This window comes from Colius striatus, chromosome 3 (genome assembly GCF_028858725.1).
Source record: "Colius striatus isolate bColStr4 chromosome 3, bColStr4.1.hap1, whole genome shotgun sequence".
NCBI classification, from domain to species: Eukaryota; Metazoa; Chordata; class Aves; order Coliiformes; family Coliidae; genus Colius; species Colius striatus.
Genome location: NC_084761.1, coordinates 44,256,177 through 44,281,057, shown reverse-complemented (window position 1 = coordinate 44,281,057; position 24,881 = coordinate 44,256,177). Strand labels below are relative to the sequence as shown.

The window sequence follows — 24,881 nt, the reverse complement described above, 5'->3', positions numbered from 1 at the left end:
TGCCCCAACGTGGGTCATCCACCAGGAGAACAGTCCTTCAGGTACCAACTGCTCTAGCCTGAGTCCCTCACCGGGTCACAAGTCCTAACAGTAAACCTGCTCTCTGATGTGGACTCTTCTCTCCCCACAGACCCCCAGATCCTGCCAGGAACTTACTCCAACACAGGCTTCCCAGTATCACAGTCTTCTTCAGGCATCGACCCACTCGGTGTGGGGTCCTCCATGGGCTATGAGTGGATCTCTGCTCCTCTGTGGTGTCCTCCATGGACTGCAGGGGCACAGCTGCCTTACCATGGTCCTCACCACAGGTCACAGGAGAGTCATTCTTTCAGGACCTAAGCAGCCTCCTCCCCCTCCTTCTCCACTGACTTTGGTGTCTGCGGAGATGTTTTCACGTTCTCACTCCCTGTTGCTGCTGCAGTTTAGCAACTGTACAGTATCTTCTTCCACTTCTTCCAATTTTATAAAATGTTTATAGTAACAATTTAAGAAATCAGGGTTTTCTCTATTGCAACTCAATCTATAAACCAATATTTTCCCTGAATCTTTAGTTCATACTTTCTCCAACAATGAATGGAGAGAGAGAGCTTAAAAATGGAAAGGGAGATGTGGAGAACACTGATAAAAACACAGTCCTTCAGTTAATGTTACTGGATTTTATTACTCTCTCTGTTTTTCTATGTGTATAGTAAAGTAGGATATTTCATCATGGGATTAATGCATTAACATTCTGATGCAGAAGTAGGGAAATATTTATATAGTCAGAACCATTTTTTTAAAAAACTTTTTTTTTCTAATTTCACCCAACTCAGTTGCTTTTGAAAGTAAGTCAGTAAGAAGGAAAAGAGGAAATAAGTCCAAGCTGAAAAGAAATGAGACACTGGCATGTTTCTAGTGTTCCTGTATTATATTAATTGGAATTAATTGGAGAGTATTACAGTGATTAGAGAAATTAGAGAGTATCACAGAGAGAAATTAGAGAGTATCACAGTGCCTAGAGAAAGCAAAGTAGGAAGCTGAGGTATGTGTATACCATGTAAATGTGGAGTAGAGCACTAAGAGTTGATTGAATAAGCAATGAGACCTACTTCTGTGTTACAACGTAGCACCTTACACAGAAACAATCTGAGGATCCCTAAAAGGAATCCTAGAGACAAAAAGAATTTAACACTGCCATAACAGAGCTGTTACCACTCAAAGAGCCAGTATCGTTGTCATGATCTTTTTTAACTGCATCTTTCTGCTGCACCTTGTGGATACTTTAAAAGGCTTGAGCATTTAGTCTAAGTCTGACCTTTAGACATAGTAAGAGGCAGACTTCCAGTGATGACATTTTTTAGTCCAGCATCACTGGAAACAGACAGACTGAAATATTTCACAAAGCTATGCAGCAATAAGGGAGATGGAGATGAGGAAAAAGGTTTATCCTGAGCCTGACAAGTGGAGAGCCAAGCTCAGTGTCATTCGAAGATCTAGACTACCATGAAGAATCAGGGACATTTTGTACTGGTAATTGTTCTACAGATACTCTGGAGTAAGAGCCTGCTTTATTCCTAAAGCTGAGACCATGCTCTGGAGAATGTAACTTTTTGCTTTTAATGGACCGTTTTATATTCATTAGGAGATATAAGTATAGTTTGTCATCTGACAAATATAGGATCATAGAATCATAGAATGGTAGGAGTTGGAAGGGACCTGTAGAGATCATCTAGTCCAACCTCCCTGCAGAAGCAGGTCCACCTAGATCAGGTCACATAGGAACATGTCCAGGCAGGTCTTGAAGACTTCCAAGAAAGGAGACTCCACAACCCCTCTGGGCAGCCTGTGCCACTGCTCCATCACCCTCACAGTGAAATAATTTTTTCTTATATTTAAGTGGAATTTTTTGTGTTCCAGCTTCATCCCATCACCCCTTGTCCTGTTGCTAGCTACTATAGAAAAAAGGGATGTCCCAACCTCCTGACACCCACCCTTTAGGTATTTATAAATGTTAATAAGATCTCCCCTTAATCTCGTCTTCTCCAGACTAAACAGCCCCAGTTCCCGCAGCCTTTCCTCATATGAAAAATGTTCCAGTCCCTTGATCAACAATTTGCATGTTTACCATCACAGAGCTTAAGAAAAGCAAAGTGAACTGTAGTATTTTAGATGCAGAAGTTTTAGTTGTTTTTTGGTCATCATTTGAAAAGATGACAATTCAACTGAGTCTTTACCATGGCATACTTGCAGATGATGCTGAGACTGTGTGGTAGTTTGAGCCTGGCTGGATGCCAGGTGCCCACCACACTGCTCTATCACCCACCTCCTCAGCAAGCCAGGGAAGGGGAGAAAATAAGATGGGAGTCTCGTGGGTTGAGATAAAAGCAGTTTAATAAATAAGCAGCAAAGCCGCGTGCGCGGGAATCAAAGCAGAAGCAGATAAAGCTGTTACTCTCTACTTCCCATCAGCAGCGATGTCCGGCCACCTCCCGAGAAGCAGGGCTTCCGTACGCGTAGCGGTTGCTTTGGGAAGGCCAGAAATGAATCTCACCTCCCCTTCCTGCTCCTCTCCCCCAGTTTATATTACTGAGCTGACATTGTATGGTATAGAATATCTCCTTGGTCAGCCTGGGTCAGCTGTCCTGGCCATAGTCCCTCCCAAGATCATGCCCACTCACAGCTATTGGTGAAGGTGGGGAAGGAATGTTGGAGGGACAGCCCTGATGTTGTGCAAGCGGTAGTCATAATATTGATATCAACAGTAAGCACAGCACTGCAGGAGCTGCTGTGGAAAATCACTACAGTCCCAGACCCACTACAGTCTCCACCCCTTATTCCATACCATTTATGTCATGCTCAGACAAACCATCTTAACAATCCATATACATTCTTATATACTCTCATTAACCAGTACCCCCACTCTTCAACAGACAAACATCATTCTTGTATTCCCTCTTAGTTCACGTACATGCGCTTCCAGCTTAAAAGTGGGTTCACCATCCCACTTCCTCATATCCTCTCCTTGGCCACGCAAAAAGAGCCAGAGTTCATTTCGCGGTGTACTCCTGCGTCTGGGACTTCCTTTTCCCCTGGTCGGGACAGTGGATGACTGAATTCTTGAGGCAGATCTGACAGTCAGGCCATCATCCCACACTGATGAGGAGGTGCAGAGGCTCTCTTCATAGTTCTGTAACCAAGAAGACACCCTCTCCACTGTTGGTATGTCCATGTCTGGATGATACACCATTCCCAGGATATTAGAATATGTAGCTGGGGCACTCTGAATCACTTTTCTCAACATAGCCCGTGTACACTGGACATCGTCTGGATCTGTGGAGGCCTCGGCATTATCCAGATCACCATAGATGACTTCCAACACAGCTAATTCCCTTAGATATTGGATCCCTTCATCAGCTCTAGTCCACTTTCCTCGGGCATTTACAAGGTCTTCCTTGAATGGGTATCTTGCCTGTACACTTGAGAGGAGTTGTTTCCAGAGACTACAAATTGAGGTCTTCTTTCCAATGCCTCTATCAATTCCCTGGTCCCTAGCAAGAGATCCTAGCTGTTGGGCTTCTCTACCTTCCAATTGCTGACTGTCAGCCCCGTTATCCCAACATCGGAGTAGCCAGGCACCAATCCGCTCACCTGGCTGGCGACTGTAATCTTTTCGCATATCTCTTAAGTTCTGTTGAGGTGAGGGACCAAGTAGTTTCCATTTCCTTTTCAATTTCTTTCACTCCTTCTCCTGATCTCCTTACCGAAGGACCAGTTTCTTCTTCTAGCCTTTCCTCTTCCTCCTCTTCTGCCCTTACTAATCGATGATATGGACTTGACCTCCTTATCCACTGCTTCTTTTTCACTACTGGGGCAACCACTGTGGTTGTTGTTTGGTTCCCTGACTCAACCATGGTAGTCTCAGGTATAGTTTGAATTTCCACCTCGGCCATAATTCTCTGAGAGGGCTGGACTGCGACTGACTCAACTATGTTGGTCTCAGGTACTGTTTGAGTTTCCATTTCAATCATAGTTCTCTGAGAGGACTGGAATGCAGCTCGGTAGGCAGAGGCTAGGCCCCAGTATAGTGCCTGAACCTGATGGGCCTCATTAGGGTAGGTAAGACACCCTTCTATCAGGTAGCGTGTCAGTAAAGCAGGGTTTTTTATCTGTTCAGATGTAAAATCCCAGGTTACAGGAGGTGATAACCGTCCTAGGAATTTGCCTAAATTCATCCACATACCCTGCCACCCAGGGACTGGCCGCTTCAGGGGGCATTTTAACATGTTTCCATTGCAAATTTGTCCTCTCTGATACCCAGATGAGTCCAGATTCCACAAGATATATAATATACCAACCATGTTAATTAGTAATATTAAAACTCTCGTATAAGGGTGACTAAGGACCTGGGAAGTCTGTGTAACAAAATTGTCTAGATCAGTCCGAGCTGAGGAGAAAGAGGTGCTTTGCCCCATGGCCTCCACAAGATAGCTCCCACAGCACACTAAATTCATCAGTAACAGAATGAGACTTGCTATTAGTATTTGGGCCATCATGTTCCCAGGCCCTTTCATCCTTTTCACAAAATTATATAGCCAGCTTAGCAAAGCTATTAAGGTTAAAACACAGCAGAGAGTCAATGTTAGTTCCCAAACATTAGAAAGTGTAAGATAAGCTGCATAACAGCAAGGCTCCGTGACCAGCACAGGAACTTTGCACTCATTGGCTTACTGTAATTGCAATGGAGTTAATGTAAATCTGCTATTATCTCGCCCCACGTTGGGCGCCAAAAGGGCTGTGGTAGTTTGAGCCTGGCTGGATGCCAGGTGCCCACCACACTGCTTTATCCCCCACCTCCTCAGCAAGCCAGGGAAGGGGAGAAAATAAGATGGGAGTCTCGTGGGTTGAGATAAAAGCAGTTTAATAAATAAGCAGCAAAGCCGCGCACGCGGGAATCAAAGCAAAAGCAGATAAAGCTGTTACTCTCTACTTCCCATCAGCAGCGATGTCCGGCCACCTCCGGAGAAGCAGGGCTGCAGTACGCGTAGCGGTTGCTTTGGGAAGGCCAGAAATGAATCTCACCTCCCCTTCCTGCTCCTCTCCCCCAGTTTATATTACTGAGCTGACGTCATATGGTATGGAATATCTCCTTGGTCAGCCTGGGTCAGCTGTCCTGGCCATAGTCCCTCCCAAGATCATGCCCACTCACAGCTATTGGTGAAGGTGGGGAAGGAATGTTGGAGGGACAGCCCTGATGTTGTGCAAGCGGTAGTCATAATATTGATATCAACAGTAAGCACAGCACTGCAGGAGCTGCTGTGGAAAATCACTACAGTCCCAGACCCACTACAGACTGACTCACCCATCTCCTTCTGTCTTCTCTTTCCTCTGGTGTGGTCATGCAATAAGACTAGGACACAGATGTGGCTAAAAGCTAACAGTTCCCTTCTTGGTAAAGGTAAAGGGAGACAGGTCAGTGCAAAAAAAAGGGAGAGCTGGAAGGTGGCCTCAAGTTAGGGAAGAGGAGGGCAAATCTTTAACTTTCAGTATTGGCCCACACAGATTGAATTAAAGCAGCTGAAGTTGAAGAATATTGTTCAAGTAACTGAGATGACTGCTGGACCACAGCAAAGGTACTATCCTTACTAATTTTATTTCTTGCAAGATTTGCCAGAGTTTTTTAGAAGTACTATTTTTTCTACATAGTAAGACTATTTCTTTGTAAGGAACAGTCAGCTGAGCTGACATCTTTTACCTGTTTGAATTCTGGTTTTACTACCAGTTTCATGGGAACCACTGTACAGCTATATTAATCTGAGAAGTACTTTATGTAAATAGAAAAAACACCCATAACACAAAACCTCAACAACCACCCCCGAAACAAAGAAGTAAACACCACCCTAATTGCCAACAGGTACCAAACATAGCGGTAGCATCATCAAAATGAAGGAAATATTAGCTGCATCTTAAGAAATAACTAGAACATGCTGATTGATCATAAGGAACTACCAGGAAAAAGAAGGATCGGTTTAAAAAAACTTATTTGGCTTAGTATAAAATAATAAACAGTTACTTTACCTCTCTAGTTATCGAACCTTTTTGCTATACTAAGGTTAAACCTCCTTAATAAATATAGCAGCAAATATACTCTACCTGAACTTCTGGGAAAAGTAGGTGAGACTTACAGGAAACCTAATAAAAAGATACTTGTGCTAAAACCAAATAAGTATGCAATTCTGCTACATGAAACTGTGTGTTAAATATTATGTTTAAGTAGGTCTTCAGGTCTTCAGTTGTACTGTGTTAAGACTTCAAAGTTGAATAGGGTTAAAAGTCTGGAGGTGATATTTTTGTTATGCTTATTTAAGAAGACTAATGACGTTTCAAGTTTAACTTGAGAAATATGGAAGTATTATTGGGCTCTTTGCCTTCTGAAAAGCTGTGTTTCTTTATGCCAAAATGTAAGACTTCTAAGTTCCACAGAGACTTTAAAGCTCTGCTTGACAATACCTTAATTAACAGTAATGTTGGATCTTGTGAAACCAAATAAAACACTTTTATAGTGACCATTAATTGAAAATTAAACCAAATCTTTCTGGGACTGTATGGCAATCTATCGGTTGAATTCTTATGAAGGTAACAAACAATTTTAAGGGGTCCTTTGAGTCTATTGTAGGAAAAGGTCACACTTCTCAAGCTTTTGCCTTGTAGGGCTAAATTTCAAACTACACTCTCTCATATTGCATGTTTACCATCGCAGAACTTGAGAAAATCAAAGTGAGCTGCAGTATTTTTAGATGCAGAAGTATTAGTTAATTTTTTTTTTGCCTGTTGTGATGAAGGACTACTTAGCTACAATAACTAATATTCTCTACAGACTACATCACGGCTCACTGTGTTTTTGTAATTCTATCTACCAGACTCAAATACAGAGACAGAGCAGACAAAAGAGTTATTGACTCAAGCTTGATTTTTCCATCTTTCAGGGGAATGTATGTGGCTTATTGTCTGTACAGTAAGGGAGGATGAAACCCTGTTTGTTGGTGACTGTGAAGAGTTAATTTTTAGAGAGCTTTTAAAGGCTATAGGATAGGGGTTTTTTTGAGTATTTCTTATGATTTTAACACTTAAGATGCCACTGAGTACTAAGTAGTGGATCTGTTGCTGGTGATGAAACCTGTTATTTTACTTTTTTATTTTTAGGAGCTCTAGGATCTGTTTGCTGACTTTGCACATTATGAAAATTTGATGGTGTTTTTCAGGAGATGTATTTAAATACTAATAAATACCAGACCTCTTGGAAAAACGTTAGGGCTGGAGAATAAGAACAGAGAAGTTGTATAAGGAAGTTTGAGCATTTGCATGTATGGATTTTGGTGCTGTTTGTGGCATGACAGGTGCGGTCTGTCCTTCAGTATTGTGCAGGAGCTGGCTCAGAGTATTTATGCTAATTCCTGTTTAGAGGCTGGAATTGGAAACAAAATTGTCTGCTTGGTCAATTATGAAGATTGAAATTGAAAGTGGATGTAAGAGTGTGATACAAAAGTTACTGGGAAAAAAGCATTTACAACAAATCCTATTACATAAATTGAGGCAGATGCTTGAGCTCAGGAAGCCTTGAATTCTGAAGGCTTTTATGTAAGGGAGCTTGCAACTTTACACCATGAATGAGTTTTAAGTACTTCTACTACTTGTTTTTAACAAATAGAAAGCAAGAAAATTGGTGAAGTGTTTTTAGTTTTGAGGGTTTTTTTTTTTAAACAACATTTGTGAGAGCCAACTCTTCTTAAAAATTAGTTACAATATAAATGAATCCAGCTAAGCTTATGATGCAAATTTTGTTGTGTTCAAACCCATTTTTGAGGACAGAGCTGACCTTTTAACTCTAGATGACCCTGCTCTGGCAGGGGGGTTAAACTAGATGATCTTTCAAGATCCCTTCCAACCCTTAGGATTCTGTGATTCTGTGATATCCTGATAGCTTTCTACTTAACAAATTGTATGTGATCTCATAGGTTGAATTTCTAGCTCAAACACTGTGACAGCACTTGCACATGCTGGCCTCAGTTGGAACTATAGATGTTGAGAAAATTTGAACATTAGTTCATCAAATGGAAGCATCAAAATAAGAGGAGAGCTATGGAGCAATTCATGTAGATATTTGGCACACAAAGAATTAGGGTTTCCAGTACAGTCTTTCATAAAAAGTTTTTCCAAGTATCTACTCCTGTGAAAGAGGTGATTCCTTAAAATGTATTTGTCATTTTACATAATGTGGTAGAGGTTTCATATCCACAGTACTTGTATACATTTTTGTCATTGGAAAGCTTAATTTTTTGGGACTCTTCTTTATGATAATTTTCACAAGTAAAAAATATTTGAAATGTAACAGTGGTTTTATTTTTATAAAATAAGAACTAAGGAGGATATGTTCAATGTCTTAATTTCAATTAAAAAGAAGTACATGCTTTACTATATCATCATGCAGTGTAATCACCTAGGAATATTTTTTTAAAATATCAATGACGTGTTCTTTTAAATGACTGTTCAGCAACTGTGCAGAATGAGCTCTGCCCTACTTCATCTGCCTTCTGTTGTCAGTTTTTCTATTTTCTTTGCCCTGACAGTATAGAATCTAAGGTCTTTATAAGTGGGTTTTTTACCCTCATTCTACCCAGAGTAATGCGATGATAATTTTATCTGATGAATTTGTTGAATTTGATGGATTGTTTGTAAAGTAAAATGCACAAATATGTAATACAAAATAATATCTTGTCAGGATACAGATTTAAACAATATACTGTATAATAAATGCAATTTATAATGATGAAAATTTAAGTAACCAGTAGCGAGAATTTAAGTAACCAGTTTTGTAGTAACCAGAAAACTTAATTGTTTTCTGGTGTTTATTCTAAACTACTCCTCGGCACTGAGAAAAATGCATTTTTAATAGATAAAGGTAATGAATTTAATACAAACCTTGAGAGTGCACAAGTATAGTGTGGTACTCCAGTTGGAAATACATTCATATATACATCTAAACATCCTTCTTGAAAACTTGAATTCAAGATAGATGTTTCAATACCTTTTTTTTTAATTGTAAAGATGAAGGTTTTTACTGTCAAGATCTACATCAAACTCTGTTTTTTGAACAGACAAGAAGAGTATTAAATAGTTCTGTCAGCAGTCTGTTAGCCTCACCAAAATAAAATGCTTTTTTATAAATACATAAGAGCCAACTAAACAAATTTATTAGATCTGAAGCAACTGCGTGGTGGCCTTTCGCAAGCACATCTGAAAGAAATCAAAAGGGTTTCTATTTGTGGTTTTGTTACAGAAACCCAGACTTTATTACACAGGAGTAGTCCCTTTGAGAAGTACTTCCTTGCACACACAATCATTTAAATAGACAGGGGTTGCTTATTATGAAATGTGAAAATTGACAGGAGAAAGATTATCATTTTCAAAAACAAGATGTTTAAGGATAGTGTATAGATACAGTAAACATGGATTAATTTTTGGCAACCTTACTGTGAATGCGTTTAAGCTCTGTTTCTGGGCATGATTCACAGGTTTGGAATATAACCAGACTAGCGCTTACACCAATTTGATTACTTTATATTAATTGTATATAAGTCTGTTCGTAAGGATACTTTAACAGCAACAATCAGAAAGTAAAATTTTAATATGCTATAGGTGTAGAGAAAGCTCTGCCAAATATTTTTGAGTTCAGCTCAAAATGGCTTCGGATGCTCAAGTGTTCCAGCTAGTTTTGCTTTTATACTTTGCTGTTACCCATTTAAAATTTATCAGTATTGAGAAATGATCACTACTTAGGCATTTTCTCTGTCATCCTCAGGCAAGATGTCTAGAGACCGGGCTCTGAGGAAGCAGCAGCAATTGAATAATTTGGTAGCAGTGGTGACAAAGCTTGCTAAACCTGGAGATGTTATTGTGGATTTTTGCAGTGGAGGGGTAATGTATATTTTTGTCTACACAATGCAATTTCTTTCAGCTTTCATCTTTGCAGTTCTAGGTAGTTGCTGCCACAAAGCAAAAGTACAAATGCTGAAATCTTGGCTACTTTCAAAGATTCTGTCACTGGTTAGAGTATACTTATGTGATGAATCAACAACAGTGGAGACTGAAAAATAACTCAGATTTTGTTGTTTATGTTTTCATAGGGCCACGTTGGAATTGTTCTTGCTCACATGATGCCATCATGTCAGGTAAATTCTAAATAAAAAGTACAGACTTTGATCTCTGATAATCATCTGAAAAAAGATGTGCCTGCAGAGAGTATAAATATGGAGGAACAGTTGTTTCAGCATTTAGATTTAAAACATGCAAATTTTTTAGGATAATCCTAATTATGTGTAGTGCTTTCCTGAGAAAACATAAGTTATGGGAAAATGCAAAATACTTACAGGCTGATTAATACTGGCAAGTATTAAATGTCTTCTGTTGCTATTGGGTTTCCTACTAATCATTTTTGAGATCTCGAGCTCTTCTGCAAGTAATTTAGAGGTTTTGTCAACTAAATTACAAAGTTTTGTGTTTGTTGGTAATGTACTTTGATTTCTCAGTATTATTTTGTCTTACTGTCTCCAATGTATGAAGTCTAGGTGGTGCTCATAGAAAATAAGGAGCTGTCTCTGATCCGTGCTAAAGACAGAAGTGATGAACTAGGTTTAAGCAACATTTGGTTCATTCAAGCGAATTTGGACTATTTTAATGGGACATTTAACATTGGGGTGAGTTATAACTTTTCCACTTCAGTGTCTGGTTAATTATTCTTAAAAGAACTAAAATATCTGAGAGAAGAAAATTCTGCATGTTATTACACACAAGTAAAGCGCCTGTGCTACATGAATCTGTATTAAGCTATTTTTATATTTGTTATTTATAGCAAATTGGCACCAATTTTTTTATTACATGAGTGAAAAAAGAAGTGTCTGCTCTAATCAAATGCAAAAATATAAGTGCTGCTTGGCCACATTGAAGAAAACGGTGTAGATTCTTGGTTTAATCATGTTATGAAAAAATCAGTGGGTCATTAATGGATATACTTAAGAGAAGGTTTGGAAGATGGGATGAGGAAACTGTGGTTGCTCAAATTGAGTCTGAGTGCAGTAAAGTGAGACCAGAAGTACAGTTAGGTGGCAGAGCAATCTAAGATAAAAAAGACTACACAATGCAAAACTAAGAAGGAACTATCATGACAGAGGGAATGTTATACTAATTATATATATGTGCTTTCAATGTGTAAAGTGTACTTGAGCTGTTTCTAAAGGTAGAGTGATATCTCATTTTATAGGACTCATGCTAAGCACTACTATTGCAATCAATGGGTGATAGTCTTACTCCCAAGTAACTGCAAATAACCAGACCAAAGCAGAATTCCCCAGGAGTAAAGTTGATGATTTGAATAATGGTTCAAATCATTTGCCTTAGACTCTGAAAGTAAATGAGGTGAATGTCCTCTCCAGAACTCTGCAGCCCTAGTGAAGAGTAAGGTATAATAGTCTTTTGTAACTCTGTAAGGATTTCCGTCTTCCAGTTTTATGTTTTGTTGATATAATAGGAACGTTTTCAGCAAGCCGCAAGCTTTTAGTGCAAGTATGACTATTCTTTAAATCATCCATCACAGGGCTTGTTTTGGCTGTAGCTGAGGAATTTAATGCTGAAGGTTTATGGTACATGAACTTCGGTGTTTAACTGTTTGGTTGGTTTATTTAAGAAAGGAAAAGAAATATGATGTAGGAGAAGGAGGAGAGAATAAATTACTTTATCCCAGTCTTCCAAGTGTGAATTCCCAGTTCTCTAGCTTGATTTTCTGGGCTATATTGTCATATAAATTTCAGTGGATGAACTAGAGATTTATTTCAAAAAAACAGGAGCTCATGAATAATTTACTGAATTCTGTGTGTGTAACGCGTAATAGTTTTTCCGTGAAATGAGTCTCAAATTTTGTCGTCATTAGAGTGGCTGTCTTCTTCTGTGGGAATCTATTTTTAGGATTAATACTGAGTTAAATAGCTCAGTGTATTTAATAAAAAAAATTATATTCTCTCTTCTAAGTTTTGTGACAAAGAAAACATTGGAGTGTATGTCAGAATAATTGACTTGGAAATTCTTCATTTCCAGGCCTGGGATTTCAGTTTCTTTGACTTGATTCTGTAGTGTGTTCCACAGGCAAACCTGGAGCTTTCCCTTTTTGAGGAGACCTCTATCAGTCTTAGCTTCAGAATTTGCTTGTGTCATATCATGGCTCACTCTTCCGGATTAGCCCATCAACTTCACATTAGCTTCTCTAAACAGCCACATTTAAAACAGGAGCCAGGAGGTTTACTGACCAGGAGTACAAGTGTTTGGTGTGTTTGAAGGTAAATAATATAAAATATAGCTGCCTTTGTATCATCATTTCAGAAACAATGGTCTGATACAAAATATAATTCCTTAACAGATAGGTATGTACAAAGTTTGGCAAGGCATCATGTCTAAACCCATTTTCTGAGGCTTGTGACACATTGCGTGACTTCAATGCTTTCATTAAAACAGCACAGTATAAATGTGAGAGGGACATAATGACAAGAAATTCACTGATTATAGTTCCTGAGATTTCAAGAGGTATAGAAAAATAAACTTTACAGATGTTATCATCTCTCTGCTTTTGATATTAGTTTAAAACACGTTTATATACATTTTAGTTACCTTGGCATCGAATCTGCATTGCTTAGCTATTTTCTACCTGTTATCTGCCAGGAGTTCAAACCCAGGTCAAGAAAAACCTGTGTTGAGCACTTCCCTTGTTCTCCACATAAAATTTCTGCCTTTATGAATTGTTGGGGTAGTCAAGATCAATGTTCTGAACCAACCTATTTGAGTACCAAACACACTGGTGCATTTTACTATTACATATTCTAGTACAGTCACCAACCAGAACAAAGGATTCTGTCTAAAATATTCCAAATATTGCAAATATTGCTTCCAAATACTGCATTCCATGTTTATTTACATGCCAACGCCCAGGGAAGTCTTTGAGATCTTAGTTGTTTTTAATACTTCTGTAGTACCCACAATAACTCAGCTAATTTGTGGGAACAAGTAGGGTTGGAGAAGGGAGTGTGTGTATACTTCTGTGTCTGTTGAATTCTGCTCTAAGATTACTAAAGTGAAATTGAGCTTTCATGAAGCATTCTTTTCCCTTCACTTTTCAGTGTGCACTAGGCTTTTCTTACACCAGTGTGCAGCACCACAGGAGTAATGCAAGTCAGTGGTATCACACTGCATTAACTCCATTTCTCTCTTTGGAGGCCGCTTTGTTTTCATGCATCTACAGAAGTATGGGTTTGTGAACCAAATGCATTATCTGCATTAGTCCTCACTTTTTGTTTCAGACATTGACTTGAATATATAGGTTATCCTGAGAAAGCTTAGTCTTGAATTTTATGTGTGATCTTTTGCTGAAATAAATTGATTCTGAGAAGCTCAAAAAAGAAATTAGTTAGTGTAAAACTTCACAGAGGCTCAGCAAAGCTACTGGTTTTATCCACTGCTGTTTTAGAGTCTCTTTTTCAGATGTGTAAGCAAAGCAGAGGTCTTGTTTTCTGCTTGGATAGATGAGGAAGTAACTATATATTTCTTGATAATCCAACAGCTGTGATAGTAAGAATCTATTTCCAGTGTTAAACTAGTTTTATTTTTGTTGTTAAAGTTATACAAGCAGATAATTTTAATTGTGAAATTATTTTTTTTATTGTTCAACTTCAGACAAGAGTATTTGTTACCATCTGTAAGCAGTTACAGTTCAGCTGATGATTAATGGTCTGCTCAGCTGAGCTTCCATCAAGCAGTCTGCGAACAAAAGTGTCTTTGTTTTAATCCATATCCAAGAGCAAATTTTTTCTTCTAGTTGCAGTACCTTGAAAAACAACTTTGAAACTGAAATTTCAGCTTTGCAGTTTTAAACCTTTCATAAGTTTACAGTGAGCAGAAAGCAGAGAAAACAATGAAGTTTTACAAGTCCTCACCACTGCGTACAATTTAAAATGTGCCTCAAAAATATCCTCAAATTCTTGAAAACATAGAGTAATGTGTATGCACCAAGCCTGCCTTTTGAGCTACTATGTGGAGTAATGCACTGAAAGCAGTGCCTCCATTTCACCTGACCCGTTTGTTATCATAGATATTGATAGGAGAGAGCTGCTTGCAATATATCAAGTACAGCAATAATGTGCCTTTCTGTAGGACAACATGAAGAATTACCTGTGCATTACCCAAACATACATCAGCTGTTGTGACTGAGTGTTATTCTATTTTTAGTTTGAGAAAAGAAAAATAAAAAGGAGAAAAAAGAGAAAAGGAAGGCAAGTTGTATTTGGTGCTTATTCCATTCCCTCAGTATTTGTTTGAGGTTTTTGCTCAATGCCATACAATCAATTTACCAGTTATCCTTTAAGTTAACCATGAGCCAGCAATGTGCCCTCGTGGCAAAGAAGGCCAATGGCATCCTGGGATGCATCAAGAAGAGTGTGTTCAGCAGATAAAAGGAGGTTCTACTCCCCCTCTACTCTGCCCTGGTGAGGCCTCATCTGGAGTCCTGTGTCCAGCTTTGATTGCAAAAACTTCCTCATATATTGAAGTAACTCAGTTGACCAAAAAATACTGCAACAGCATTGTACTTAGAATATAGCTCTAAAGAATTTCCATGTTTCTTTGTATTTAACACTCTAGGTGGCTCTGCATGCATGTGGTGTAGCAACAGACATGGTGATTGAACACTGCATCAAGGCACGGGCAGCCTTTGTCACCTCCCCATGTTGTTATGGCTTCATTCAAAACACAGTGAAGTTTAAATATCCACGAAGGTAAACTTTACCTTAAGCTTTACATCATCAGCTTAAATGAGGGAAGAAACTATTGAAGGAGTATAGGAAGAAAATAAGACAGTATAGAATTAAACAGTCGAAGATCATTGCAAGTGTCTAGGCTAAATTGATTCACAGTTATAATGCAACTCATTCCTCCTATATCTCTTTGCAAACCCACCCTGAAAGGGATAACTGATAACTCCTGGGTGGTTTTTTTATGGATTTACTTATTGATAGTTTGAAAGACTTTATACCTTCAACATGGTAGATACAGTATGTGGGAATCTATGTAATATGCAGACCTTTTACCTTCAAATCACAGAGTTAATAGAAAACTCATGAAAACTACTATAAGAAGGTGAATTGACCTTTTAATGTTGGAGAAAGATGCAGGCGATCAGCTTAAAGAAAAGTGTCTGCTTTATACCACAGTTTGCTCCTTGTGAAAGTCTTCAGATTTATTATCAAGCAGATAAGCTCTCCTGTATTCAGTTTATCTTTTCAATACTTTTTCAATGGACTGTGTAGATATTTTGTCTTCTTCAAATCTGCTGTGTTGGGGATGCTTGTATGTCTGAGGTTTAAGAGTTGTAATGCCTTTGGTATAAATAAAATTTAAAAGGTAAGCATAAAGTGGCAGAAGATAAAAGGTGAACAGCTTTCTGAGGCAGAAGTATATGGGGAAGAGGATTGTAGGTTTTTTTTAAATAAAGCTGAGCTTTGCATTTTGTATGTCCAAGATTAATCAGAGTTATTTCTACTATGAATTGCAGTGTTGTCTTCAGTATGTATTTGCTAAAATAAGAAACTGAAGTATGCTGTCTTAAAAGGAATCAACAAGTCTTTAACAAGTATGCATGAGATTTTTTTTAAAAGTTTTTCATATTTTTCTGTAGCATTGAAGTGCACTGTCAAAGAAGTGAATGGAGGGTAAATGTTTAGAATTTGTCCATTTAGTAAACTTTATGTTTAACAGTGTTTTCTTAGTCAATTTGATTCTTCCTCCTCTTTGTGTGTGTCCCTTTATGGTTTTGTTCTGTGACACAGTAGACCAAATAAGTATTCTTAAGAGAGAACCAATAAAATGGTAAGCCTTCTAAAGTTAGCAGGCATATAGCTTATCTCTGCTGAGTTGTTTTAAAAATGACTGGATAATGTTTAAGTTTTGACCAGTTAAATTTTTTTATCATGAAGGCTGGAAATGTTCACTATGTTAGAATACTTTTGTTGCTGTAGCTGCTGCAAGAATGTAAATGATGGATTCACGTTTGCTGAAATTTTGAATCTAACATTGGAAGCCTATCTAGAAAATCACTGCATTTTAGGGTTTGTGTTTTATTTTTTCTTTTTTCTTATTTGATAGGCTGGCCATATTGCCATATTGTCTGTGATTTATCCTCAGTTCCATTACAGAGACACCTTACTTTTGTGATTCAAACAAAAGATATGTCTAGGGATTGCGTACATGTAATATAAAGCATTTATGTGATAATTTGGAAATGCCAGTAAGTCTGTGTTAGCATTTTTGATTTTAAAAGAGAATTTTTGTGAGAATAATAATAATAATAATAATAATAAAATTACCACTAAATACAATTTTCCTTTTCTAGTGAACGAGAACTATAATGGTTCCTTTTTTGTTTTAATGCCTTTATTTAGGATATGGATACTGCTACTTTGTTTAAAGTTGTTCAAGTATGTAATGATTGATTCTTTTTTGCATTTCTGCTTTTTTAGATGTTAAATTAATTGAGTTTTTTTTTTTTTCAGTCATCAGTTCAAAGAAATTTTGTCCTACAAGGTATGTAGAAGGACTGGACAGGAGAGGGTTCCTGCAGTTTCCCACATTTCACCAGACTGTTGTATCAAATTAAATATAAGCAATTATCTTTAAGTTGCAAGGAGAAGCATGTGTTATGTGAAATGCTCATTAGTAGTGCAGATGTCATTGTGATGTTTTCTGTCTGCCATCCATTTTTTAAGGCTTTTTTTCTTCAATTAAATTAAATAGTTTCTCCACAGAAGAACATTTTTTATCCTAACATATAAGGGAGCCATTCCCAAGATACTTCAACGTGTATCAGTTAACAAGTATAGGATGCCAATTTATTTAGGTCTTGAATACAACTCTGTATACTGTGAAAATGATAATTTTTATGTGTAGTTATCACTTTTCTACATATTATTTTCTTATACATATTAGATTTCTCCCTCTTAATTTATGTCTAGAAGATTTGACCTAGTGAATAGGAAGAGCATATAATAATCAGCAATAATTTAGTACAGCATTGTTTTAAACATATTATTCAAAATTATTTAAAAAACAGTCAGATGTGTTTTGACTCTGGGGACCCAGGGGCTGTATGGAGATAGTCTGAGAGAAAAGTGGGAGAAGGAGTCAATGAGGTGTGCAAATCTGACAGAATGGAGACAACAGGGAAGTGAAAGAGGACAAGAGAGGAGAGATGGACAACACAACCCATACTGCCTAGTAAGTTTAAACTAGTTAGTGGTGAGTAACCAGGAATTTGAAGGCTAGATGCACTCAATGTGGCATGGACAGAAGATGTTTCCATTTGAGAGAAGCAAGGCTGTACAGAAACTTTATTAAATTTATGTGTGAAATCCTAGGCAAGGGTCTTGATGTTTATAATATAGAAGGTAGATGCAGAATAATCATTTGTAGGAGAAAAATGAGAGATTATCCAAATGTTTTTGAGGACAGTGAGCATAGCAAAGATGCTAAATCAAAAATGGATATTGTTAGGAAAGTTGAGATTATTCTCTTTAATCCTCAAGGAAAAAGACATGTAAAAAAATCAGAAAAGGAAGTTCAGTTATCTGGTAATACACTTATCTTCATGACAGTCTGATTTATGTACACTTTACTAATTCACATTGAAATATATGTTCATAGATTGAGATGGTAAAAGCTGCACAGTGAATATAGACATCTTTTTCCCCCTTGATTAATGTTCTTTTCAACATATTTATGAGTTTCTAACATGTAATCACAAAGATCTTGGGTTTCAGTTCAGAAAAAGTATATTTACTAACATAGTATTAAAAGGAGACGTATTGACAGTACAGATGGAGACAGTGAGAATTATGAAGTCAAGGATGCCTTGATTAGGTTAGTGTGTATAATCTCATTAAAGATCAGTGATTTTTTTTTTTCTCAATCTGTTAATCCATGGAGGTTTAAATCACAACATTTGTTCAATAATACAGGAGTTACAGCATTTGTTCAATAATACAGAAGTTACAGCATTTTATTATTTGTTGCAGAAGGGCACAGAGACCAAGGGCAATGCTTAAAAATATTGCTGCTCTGAATAATGTGTCTATGCATACAGTCTAGGCTGGTTGGTGCCTCAAATAATCCTAGTTATAAATAACTTTTGTTATACTGCTAGCTATATGTGTTTTTATATTTAATATTAATACATTGTTACAGGTTATTGGCTAGTAGCCAAAGCTGCCATGTGTTAGCCAGACATTATCTCTCTCACCCTCTTTCTGTTCCCATTTTAAATTCATTTCTCTTATCTTTCATTTTAGTGAGATCTGAAAAGACGTCCAGAAGTCTGACAATTCCAAAACTTTTTTGATGAGAACATTATGCTATAACTCATTAGTTTATAGCTACAAAGAATAAGGTTATGATAGCTGTAGATTTCTACCTTGGTGCATTTTGAGACTCTATTTGTCAAGACACTCTCCTTACCATAGGAGAGTGTAACTCCTTACCATAGGAGAACTGAAAAGTGTAACTGAATAACTTTGCACATACAGCTTTGAAAACTTACTAGGAATTGAAGGTGTGCATATTCTAGCAAGCAGGTTAACTGTTGATGCACACACAAAGTTTGGGCAGTTTATCATCTTCAGAATTTTAGAAATGCTTTTCTTCTTATTTCTGCCAACAGGAAATGTGACAATTTAATGACTGTGTCATGGGGAAATGATGTAGTCCTATCTTAGGCTCTAGTTTAACTTTATGGATCATTTCTGTAGGAAGCTAGGGCATTAGAATCAGTTCAGATTTTCAGGTTAAGTGGCCAGGCTTACCTTGGCTCTGGTCCAGTCAGATGAGCTGAGAACCTGATGTTGGAAAGAGCCAAGTTGTGTTGGGTGTCTGGAGGCTGGTGAGAGGTTCTGCGCTAATGTTCTTTTCTCCCTCTCCTCTGAATCTCTCCTTTTCTCCCCAAGCTGCCTATTACTGCTGCCTCTCTCCTAACAACAACCACATTGCTCCTGGTTTTAAAGCCTTAAACTTTTTTCTACTGCAAAAATAGCCATATTTGAACTGAATTGACTGAGCACAATATGCCTAAGTCCTAAACATATTTTCATTTTGCTTGCACACTTCTTTTGGAGCTGGAGCTGAAAACCCACACATGAATGAGTTGTACCAGAGAACAAATATCCCTGCATCAAGATATTGTAGATTTATTGAACTGAATAATATTTGAGTACAAGTAGCAATGATGTTTTATTTTACAATATGTGGGCAAACTTTTTTGTGGTTGATTGCTTATTAAATTTATAAATTGGATGGAGTGCACTGTGGAGAGGGTTACCATCTTGATTTAATATGATGATGGAATTTCATTCAGGTGTGGGGGGTTTTTTATGACTTTTAGATGTTTATGTCCACCTAATAAAAAGCTAGAGTAAGTGTGCATGCTGCAGGATACTGAAGGAAGCTGAAGTTGCTCTTTCTGTCTGTTATGGAAACCCAGACCTTTAAAATCACCAATTTGTATCAGGCAAGAATTTTTAAAAAAAAAAAAGTAGCAAAGAAGTTTTCTTTTTTTATTTAAGACACATATCTCTTTTTTTCAGAACTGCAGCTTTGGAACCTTTGCTTAGCAGAGCATTTTCTGTGTCTCTTTGTTTTCTCCCCTTAACATTATAGGAAACAGTTCTAAAATGGTTGTGATTTACTCTGTACTGTACCTAATATTGCAGCTGTCCCAAAGAGCACAGCTGTCATCAGAGCATTAGTTTCATTGCTGCACCTTCAGGGCTTTTTCTCTCATCATCCACCTAACTTGCCTTCCTTATCTGATCTTTGAGAGACCATTGTGCTAGCATAGGCAGTGTTTTTCGAGGGCAAATGAGGATGGAGTTCTGCCTGCCTGTGTAGTGATCTAAGCAGGGACTAAGGTGGCGAGGCTAACCCTCCATCATACATGCCCCTGGGTGACAGGACAGGAAGAAATCAACAGCAGCCTCTGCAGAAGCCTCTGCAGATACTGTAAGTGGAACAGGGATAGTTTGGAAGTGAATTGTGCTCATTTTGATGTAGGAGACTTTCCTATTTCACAGCCAGGTGGTTTTTTTTACCTTCAGGATCAATTTTATCTTCAGGTTCCTTTGAGTTGAATGGATTTGGCAGAGCAGAGGAAGTTCGATCTACAAAGCAATTCTTCTAGGATTCAAAAACACTGCTTGGGAGAAATGTGCAATAGTTCAAATTGCATATTTAAGAGTTTTGTCTTGGCTTCTCATTGATACAGATGATGACTGTGCTAAAAGAAGGCCGTGTGGCTTATCAGTAATGAAAGGCACAATTAGTCTGCAGTATGTCTTTGAAGAATGCTATATTGTCTACATTGCTCCCAATTCAACTGCTGCAGAGAATTAAATTTAGGAAGAAACAAAAATGCATGAGTAGAAATGTGGTCATGGTTACAAACACTTGATTTACACACACATTTACAAGCCGAAGTGGTGTCTCAATGAGGATCTGCATACAGATAATTTTTCTAGAAATATAGTCTTCAACATGTTAGCAGTTTTGATACTTGTAAACATTTAATTAGATTTTCTTACCTTATTTGGAAGCAGGAAATGCTGCTGGACCAAATTTCTTTACTTTTTTTTTTCTAGGAGCACATGATACTTTGCAGATTTGCAGACCAGACAGCTGTTCAGCTTCCACCTGAACGAAGGCTAATTGGTATGAATTTCTGCACTTGTTATGTATGAACAGGGAATTAAGTTGCTGTCTTCACAAAATACTTGAGAAATTTTAGTTTCTTCACATTTCACCTCTTGCTGTACTGAACTACTGTATAGAAACTCTTTCCTTCTTTTAGAATTACCCATTTGAAATAGCTTGCGTTTTACTGATTTTTGTTGCTTCATCTCTTTTTCTCTCCCACCATTCTCTGAAAAAAATGAGATCTTTCTGAAGTTCACTGCAGTTCTACTATTGCCATTTATCTCAAATTAAAAGCCTTGGCTATTTGTAGTAGTGGTTTTCAGTGTGCACACTTTTATCCTGCTTGTAGTCACTGGTGGCAACTCCTTTAGAAGGGCAAATATCTAATAAGAGCTGGAAACAATAAGGCTAAATTACAGAGGTTGGGCTACGTTTGGGACAGGCAGATTTAAGAGAAAACTATTTGGCCTCATTATTAGGATCCTCATCATAATTTTAGGAAAAAAAACAGAACAATTTCTAGGATTTTTGTTTTCAAATACTGAATAATGTTTACATTTTGAAGACTTTGCCAAGAACACAGTTTGGTTTACCCTTACCTGAGGCACCTGCCTTCCTATTGTGGGCAAGCTTATAGAATCATAGAATGGTAGGGTTGGAAGAGACCTTTAGAGATCATGTAGTCCAACCCCCCTGCAGAAGCAGGTCCACCTAGATCAGGTCACATAGGAACATGTCCAGGTGGGTCTTGAAGACCTCCAAGGAAGGAGACTCCACAACCCCTCTGGGCAGCCTGTGCCACTGCTCCATTACCCTCACAGTAAAGTAGTTTTTTCTTATGTTTAAGTGGAACTTTTTGTGTTCCAGCTTCATCCCATTACCCCTTGTTCTGTTGCTAGCTACAACAGAAAAAAGGGATGCCCCAGCCTCCTGACATCCACCATTTAGATATATGTAAGTATTAATGAGGTCCCCCCGCAGTCTCCTCCAAGCTGAACAGCCCCAATTCCTGCAGCCTTTCCTCGTAAGGCAGATGCTCCAGTCCCTTGATCATCTTGGTAGCCCTGCACTGGTCTCTCTCCAGACGTTCCCTGTCCCTCTTGAGCTGGGGAGCCCAGAACTAGACACAGGACTCCAGATGAGGCCTCATAAGGGCAGAGTAGAGGGAGAGAAGAACCTCCTTTTACCTGCTGAACACACTCTTCTTGATGCATCCCAGGATGCCATTGGCCTTTTTGGCCATGAAGGCACAAGGTTGGCTCATGTTCAGTTTATTATCAACCAGGACTCCCAGGTCTCTCTCTGCAGAGCTGCTCTTCAGCAGTTCGACCCCCAGCCTGTATCGGTGCATGAGGTTGTTCCTTCCCAGATGCAGGGCTCTGCCCTTGTCCTTGTTGATCCTCATGAGGTTCCTCTCTGCCCAGCTCTCAAGCCGGTCGAGATCCTGCTGAATTTGGTGTCATCAGGGAACTTTCTGAGGGTACACTCCACCATCTCATGGTCACTGCAGTCGAGGTTGCCTCCAACCTTCACGTCCCCAGCCAGGCCTTCCTTTGCTAGCACAAGGTCTAGCAGCACACCCCTCCTCATTGGTTCCTCAACCACCTGTGATGGCAAGCTGTGATTAACATTTTGTAGGAACCTCCTGGACTGTGTGTGCTTGGCTGAGTGGCTTTGCCCACAAATATCAGGTTGGTTTAAGTCCCCCATGTAGACCAGGGATTGTGACTGTGAGGCAGCTCTCAGCTCTGAGATAAGATTAGTGTTCATTAGTAATTTAGTATTTTTGTTTATAAGCAGTGGTATTAATGTGTCTTAAATCAATTACAGTGGATCACTGGTATTCTAGTCTTTTATGGCTATTCAGTAACCAGGGATTTTTCAAATTTTAGATGAACGTATGGGAGGAAAACAGTTACAGTTCTAAAGAGAGTAGAAGTTTGGCAATTCAGAGAGCTAAATGGTAATCTAGGCATTTTTTTCCTTCTTGTGGCTTTCATATTAATTCATGATTTTTTCTGTAAGTTTCAGAATACTTAAAAGCATTTGTGCCTCTTATGTTTCTCCAAATATAAATAGTTAATAATCCTTCTCTAGATCTCTGCTAAATGAGCATCACAAGTCACAGATGTGATGTAGACCTTTAATGACTGCCTAATTGAAATAAAACAGATTTAGATAGTTTTTAAAGTAGATTTGGAACTTAATTTTTAGATGACTTACTGGTATTTTTTCCAAACATTGAATACTACAAGTGCACATTTCTGATAATGTTTCTACATTTTTAGAGTTTGCATGCTCTCCTTTGATCTCATTTTAGGAAAGCAGTGTATGGGGCTTGTGGATCTGGATCGGGCATGGGCTGCAGAAGAACAAAACTACTCTGTCCAAGTTATATCTATGGAGCCAGAGAGCTGCTCTCCAAAGAACAATATGTTTGTGGGCATCCCTGCTTAGAGTGTGAAACTCGCATTTGATTTGAAGTTGAACATAAATCTTCATTGTGTAATGACATCCAGCAGGTACAATCTGGGAACCAGACATCATGCAGCTTGAACCCATTGCATTTGGAAAAGGAAGAAGCTCAAAACATCTTTGAAAGTGAACTGCATGCAGAGCATCAGAGACCCTACTAGTAATGTGTCATTAAGCAGCTTTTGTTTCTCTCACAAAGTTCTGTATGGCTGTGCATGGAACCATATCCATCTGTAAAGATTTACAAAAAAAGATGATCTCATTGAAGGGAAGGTGATTTCCTTTTTAGTCAGGGTGTCTTGGCTGCCTCAAAATTGCATTCATGGTCAATACTGTGTTTGTGTTTATTAGCAGAGCAGCTATCAGCTAATAACACAGATTGCTGGAGATACAGAAAGATCAAATTTATGGTGTTAGTGGAGAAGCCTATGCAACCAGTCACGGCTTGACTTTGCTAAAGAATTCCATACCACAGCAGGAAGATGATTTTTTTGGGAGCATCATTCTGGTTATTAAAAATGTATTCTAACTAATTTTTTAAAAAATGTCTTTAAATATTACACAAGGATTCTGTAACCAGGCATTTGAAAAAGTGTCTTTAGTTAAAAAAAGCAAACCCCTAAATTTTCCATTGACCAGATGACAGGAGCTAGTGATGATGTCAGTGATCGGATACATTGCTGCCACTTCTGCTAATTGAAGTCTACTGCTTCTTATTCTTAAGAAACTTGCTGTCAGAAGAAATTTTAAAGGATGGTTCATGCATCTATATACATCATCTTTATTGATTTTTATATTCAGTTTAAATTTGAACAAAGTTGCAATTGTGGAAATATTTGAAAAGATGGTGATCGTATTGTAAAATGAAAATATATGTTCTGAATTCTGATTAGTAGTTTTCTACCATAATTTAAAATCATCTGTTGACACTAACACAATGGAAGATAGCTCCTAATGAGATTTTTACTGCATATTTATGAGTTTGCTGTGTTTATGAATCCTGCTATGGATTAATGTAAGTAAATCTGAAGTTTGCTCAGTTTCAGCATACCTTCAGAGCACATGGTACACATAATTACAAGCAACAGATAATTGGAGGAAAAATAAAGGATCTTGAAATATTTTATTATTTGTGTAACTTACATCTCTAAAAGGTCTAAATACTTGTGTTTTTTTAATGTGAAGACTGAAGGAAGATGCACACTTGTTTGGAAGCACAAAAGTTAGCAAGTAGATATGAATTCATACCTTTAGCCCGAGCTCTTTGGTAGATAATGATGGAGTACTTTTTCTACATTTTAGCTACAGGAGTAACTGGAGGTTGGAAGAATATGTAACAAATACAAAATACACGGCAATACCAGTTGTTCCCTAGCTTTTCTTCTCATACTTTCCCAAAGAGAACTCAGTTTTTAAGGTAGCAGTGTGTCAAGTATGAACTTTATTCGTGTTAAATTACTTTATTTAGAACTCCAGACACTGCATCTGGAATGAAAAAATGTCTCTTCATTACCTTTTTGTGCTGAAAGAAGAACCCATCAAGGTGAGACAGATGATGACACAAGTTTTGATGCTATTTACAGTAAGGATTTCTACAACACAAT

General features: G+C 38.0%; 1 protein-coding gene across 6 annotated transcripts in view; it reads left to right on the top strand.

The window, feature by feature from the left end:
- GSTCD (glutathione S-transferase C-terminal domain containing) overlaps positions 1–24,398 on the top strand; it is a 76,842-nt gene extending 52,444 nt beyond the window's left edge. For 5 of the 6 annotated variants that reach the window (XM_061993367.1, XM_061993362.1, XM_061993363.1 and 2 more), the window contains 7 exons: positions 9,836–9,951; positions 10,161–10,205; positions 10,602–10,730; positions 14,713–14,846; positions 16,620–16,650; positions 20,748–20,817; positions 23,123–24,398. In XM_061993367.1, coding sequence (XP_061849351.1) covers positions 9,836–9,951; positions 10,161–10,205; positions 10,602–10,730; positions 14,713–14,846; positions 16,620–16,650; positions 20,748–20,817; positions 23,123–23,259 — 662 coding nt within the window. In that variant the 3' untranslated portion in view covers positions 23,260–24,398. The remainder of the gene's footprint in view (positions 1–9,835; positions 9,952–10,160; positions 10,206–10,601; positions 10,731–14,712; positions 14,847–16,619; positions 16,651–20,747; positions 20,818–23,122) is intronic. The other variant, XM_061993368.1, reaches the window with a different exon arrangement.
- The last annotated feature ends 483 nt before the right edge of the window (positions 24,399–24,881 follow it).